Genomic DNA, 5104 nt, shown 5'->3' on the forward strand with positions numbered 1-5104 from the left:
CCAGACCATCTTCTTCAGTCAGCCACTTTTCAAAAGGAAAGACTAAAAAGGTTAATGATTCGGTTAATAATATGCACCCAGATCCCTACAGGAGAAACAATTTTAAAGACACTCTTGGGGAGCAGGGCCACTTTCTTAAGTGAATATTTCCCCTAACTTGTCTTAAAAATTTTTTTATTCTGTCATATCAAAGCAGAGTGCAGCAATGAGAGAAGGTGCTACTTCCAGGTGGGTAGATAGTACTGTGGAGCAGAGGATATCTTAGCTCTTCTAAGTCTTCAAGATAAACCCATGGAACCCAGTTGAGAGATTTAACTTACTAGAAAGGGGGACCGTGGCCACTCTGGAAAAAAAGTCTAATTTAATATCTCATGAGTAGAAATGACAATATTGAGTGCATAGGAGGTCCTAATCCCCTCATCTGCTAACAGTAGGTAATTTGAATGGGTGCTTAGGAATTATTTTTTGGTGGAAAAAAAAAATTTTTTTTACTATGCTAGAAATTTCCTGGAAACTAAAACTTGAACTAATTTGTATGCTGCTGGATTCAAAGATACCACTCATCCCGCAGAGAAGCAATTCTGGTGGGTTCTACTGAACAGATACACAAGCCCACAGCTGAGGTGAGTGTCATAGTAAATGACCAACTCCATCATTTTACAGTTTTGGCCATCAAGAAAAACAATATCTGGTAATGTTGGAGGCTTTTAAAGAGCAAAAGGATAAATCCTTTCATTCAAATTTAAATCTCCATGAGGTATTATACTCATAAGAATGCTACATTTGACAAATTAATTAGCTTTCACCTAGCTTTCTCCTTTATCACATAAAATATTAGCTTCGAAGAACATTAAAACATAATTGTATGGTATACTACTAACAATAATCTGTAGCTGCTATAACCATTTACATATGGGTCATCTTAACAATTTGACATTTCATAAAGGAATCCACTAAGATTCAGTATTTACAGCTTCATGGTATGCATTTTTTTCAGAGACTTTCCAAAACAAAAAAATCTTTACATTCTTTCAGATATAACCTTATTGATCACCACATCATCTATTAACATTGTGCTTCTTAATCAACAGAAACTTAACTTATAAACCAGGACCATTCTGAAACACCTGTCAGATTGGCATCTTAAAGTACTCTTTCTTGTGGCCACTGTCTACTACAGTTCCTAGACATACTGAATTTTTAAAGGAGAGAGAATAATGAAAAAGATAAACATAGCCAATAGCCATTAAAATAAAAAACTTAATGAGTTTTTATCATTTTAATAAATATATATCAAGAAAACCTCACTTTATTACAACACATTCATGTACAAGCATCTATTATCTAAGTTTTCAACATCAAATGTTTATCAAATATTGAAAATAAAGGACAAAACATTACTAGACTATTTAGCTATAACACAAGAACATGTTTTAAAAATTGGTCCTTGTGGACAATTGTCCAAATGATCCTACTCATACACTGTATGAATGAGATCTATATTTAATATTAATAGCAAGAATTTTTTAAAAAAAAGCTTTATCTTGGAGAAACTGGGAGGACTTATTTTCTCCATTTGGCATTCGGTTCCTATAGAGTATTGTTTAAAGAGGCCCAAGTCGGTTAGTAAACTTGGAAACTGGAATATAATTTAGCAGGAGGAGTTGGCTGGAGTGGAAGGACGGATGGCAGAAGGGCCACTCTGAACACTTTCCAGATGTACAAATTAAAGATATTATTGAGAAAAAATGTTGACCAAATATATTGTGACTATTACAGATTAAGTCCCATTTCTCCAAAATAACTTTCCCCAAACTAAAATCTTTACATTCTTTAAGATAAAAACCTTATTGATCACCACATTTATTAACATTGTGCTTCTTAATCAACAGCAAAAGTCATATATAAAAAACCACATGCTTTTAAAATCTAAACGAGTGAAATGATGCAAAACAGATTAAAGTATAATGCATGCCACTGGTTCATGAACTTCATTGGACAAGAAAACAAAACAAAACAACCCAAAACCCAGAAAACCCAAACCCCAGCAACAGACTGTTGCCATAGAAAAGCTCAAGCAGCTAGTGCTGGTTTCTAACAGCTCTATTGTTTCCTCCATCCCTATCGAAAAATGCCAAATCCAAAAGCAATTGGACATCAAAAATAAAGTAAGAAGAGAGATGTCGAATCAAATGTTGAACGCAGTAATCCAAAGTTAACAGTTTCCAAACCATATTGATCCACCCTGTGTTGTTTTTTTTTCCTGTTTGTTAAATCCCTGCTGTAACTCTGACTTATCCTTAATTTTCACATTGGCAAAAATTAAGATAAAGTTAAGGCACCAAAATTCGCCCTGTATAACACCTCTCTAAAAGCCTCATCACCGGTCACAGGCAAGCCAGGAACTTGCAGGGAATACCTCTCCGCAGACTGCTGATTGTTGCCCCTAGACAGGTGTGTTTCATTATGTTACATCCTATTTTCATCTGTCAAATGAGACTGTTAAGTACAAATACTTAACAGCATCATGAAGCCATTTCAACTTGCTCCCTGTCTTCAGTCTTTCATTTAAAGAAAAAAAATACTGTATCATATAGAAAAAGCAGACACCTTTGCTGGTTATATTGATTTGCTTACCAAATAACTACATAATTGGCAAATGTGTTGAAATTTCTTAGTAACAGGCTCTTTGTGGGTCAATGGAAATATCAAAAGGGCACAGTGTCCCCCAATCTAATCTATTGATCTTTTCTGTAAGAAAACTAAGATATGCTTGTAAGCATTAAGTCAACTGTTTTCTTGGCAAAATCATCACATTTATAAGTAGCTTGCTGATGCCTACTATACAGATGTTTTATGCAATCTGCTCTCCAGGCATTAAAACGACACGGCATGTTCATGGCATAATGTTATCAGTTGTACAAAACTATAAAATCCATTCAGAATAAAATTTATGAGAGCTAATTGATCATGCTGTGCATGCTTCGAAGTTTCGGTGAAAAGATGGCTCATATTTTACTTCCTTTGCTGCAGCACAGTTTGTTACTTGGTGAAGACTCCTTTTTCCTTAAGGACTTTTTCCAAGACTCACTTACATTATTTCTTTCATTATATCCAGTCTCAAAATAATCATAGAACTGGCCTTTGCACTCAAAAGCAAGGTCATTTCCCACAGGTTCATGGCCGAGGGGACCACCATCTCTGTTGGTGTCATTATTTGCTTTCTCCTCATTTAATTTGGCCTTTTCCTGAACACCAAGTGATCTGACATTAGTAACAAAGATTTCGTTGGCAGGTATCTGGCCATCACTCTTGTAAATAGGTGCACTGCCTACATCAAAATCCACCTGGTGGGAACAACTCGGTAAAGGTGGAGGGGGAGAGGAAGAGGAAGATGAGGAGGAAGAAGAGGAGGAGGAAGAGGAGGCAGTGGTGGAGGCACTTCCGACATTAGCATTGACAGAAAGTGGTAAATTTAGGTAGTGGCCACCACATTCTTGGTAAAAGCAGCAGGCATGAAACTTCTCACACTCCTCTTTGGCCATCCGTGGTCGTTTTCGGTAAGGACAGTCTTGAGCCATAAACCACTCTTGGGCAGAGGTGCCATTGAAAGAGCAGGCAGGGAAGCACCAGTTATTCTGCATGATAATTTCTCCATGGATCCTTTTCATCAAATTGTTTATAAGAACAGATCTTCGGAGGTACACTTCAGGATCATCGATAAACTTTAGCTTTTCTAAAGACATATAAAGGATGTGGGCTCGCTCTTCAAAAATTGAGATGGTCTAAAAACCAAAAAGAAAAAAAAAGGAAGAGAAAGTTTAAGAAATTGACTACATGAGACATCATCACAGCATATTTCTCTCTTGGCAGTGTCTGGATCTGGGCATGCTGTGATCTTGTTTTCCCCAGGGTTCCTTTAGAGATGCTGTCCCCAGTACACTGATGTTCCCCTTCCTCACCCTGTTGGAGTTCCCACCCTCTTCCTGACTCACTGATGTGGTCAAGCACCAGGGAATCCAGCCACAATGCAGACCTCAGCAGGGACAGTTCAGCTTGTTTGATCTCTTATGGTCCAGTGAGAGGGATGCTGAAACCCAAAACTAATCTAAGCTGTTAGAAGTCAGAAGAACAGTTACTCTGGGGGCTGGGAAGTGAGGAGGGGGGTAGTGACTAGAAGCGGGCCACAAGGAAAGATTCTGGTTGCTGGTTATGTTTTGTTTCTTGATGTGGATGCTAGTTACAATGGTATGTTCACCCTGTGAAATTTATCAAGCTGTACTTGTACTTTTTATTTGTGCATACAAACACAAATGCAAGACACAAACACATGTACTGTTATACTGTACGTCAATATGTTTTAAAAGATGCCAGGATGCAAGTCATAATAAATATACTTCAAACCCTGGTCTAGCCATCAAGGAGCAGGAGATTTGGCTTTTAGTGCTGTCCCTCTCTTAATCCTCTGGGTTTCATACCTGCAATTATCCTTGCTTGATAAGAGACAACAGTAATTAATGAGGTTCAGACCCTGACAGAATCTGTCAGTTGAAGGACCAAAGTAGGCTTCTTTTTGGGGTTGGGCAGGAGAAGAGATGCAGAGAGGAAATGAGAGGACTCACTTCTCAGCTGTGTAATACCGTCACTGTGTGATGGTTGGTGCAAATCCAGTAGCAATAAGAAAACTACAACCATAACACAGAAACTAAAAAAGAAATAAATTTCTTGTGTCCTGGGGACCAGCTCTTCCAGATCATAAAAGAAGCAAACTGGCAGCATAACCTGAGGAGCTGTGAACTAAACCAGCCTAGACAGACCAAAGCCAGGGACTATACATGCAGGACTACACATGCAGGGAAAAGTCCAGCACCTGTCAATGCATGCTGGTGTCTTTTTATGAGCAAGGTAAAAGCAACATCTAAGGGATGAGGTGGCAGAGAGAGAAGGCAAGAGGCGACAAAGAGGAAGATGAATTGAAAGTCCTCTGTGCATTTCACACAACTATGGTCTGGGGTGATACCCTACTTGATTAGATCAGCAGATAGCTGTTTTTTATTTTGAGTTGGAGTCTCACTCTGTCGCCCAGACTGAAGTGCAGGGGGCG

At 38.4% G+C, this 5104-nt stretch overlaps 1 protein-coding gene across 2 annotated transcripts in view; it reads right to left on the reverse strand.

Annotated features, from left to right (window-relative positions):
* Nucleotides 1–1252: 1252 nt before the first annotated feature.
* The window catches only part of SERTAD4 (SERTA domain containing 4), a 6914-nt gene continuing 3062 nt past the window's right edge, over nt 1253–5104 (reverse strand). For both annotated transcript variants that reach the window (XM_021716343.1, XM_008065672.2), the window contains one exon: nt 1253–3785. In XM_021716343.1, coding sequence (XP_021572018.1) covers nt 3009–3785 — 777 coding nt within the window. In that variant the 3' untranslated portion in view covers nt 1253–3008. The remainder of the gene's footprint in view (nt 3786–5104) is intronic.

The sequence above is a fragment of the Carlito syrichta genome, unplaced genomic scaffold (assembly GCF_000164805.1).
Source record: "Carlito syrichta isolate Samal-C Ts95f unplaced genomic scaffold, Tarsius_syrichta-2.0.1 Scaffold308767, whole genome shotgun sequence".
NCBI classification, from domain to species: Eukaryota; Metazoa; Chordata; class Mammalia; order Primates; family Tarsiidae; genus Carlito; species Carlito syrichta.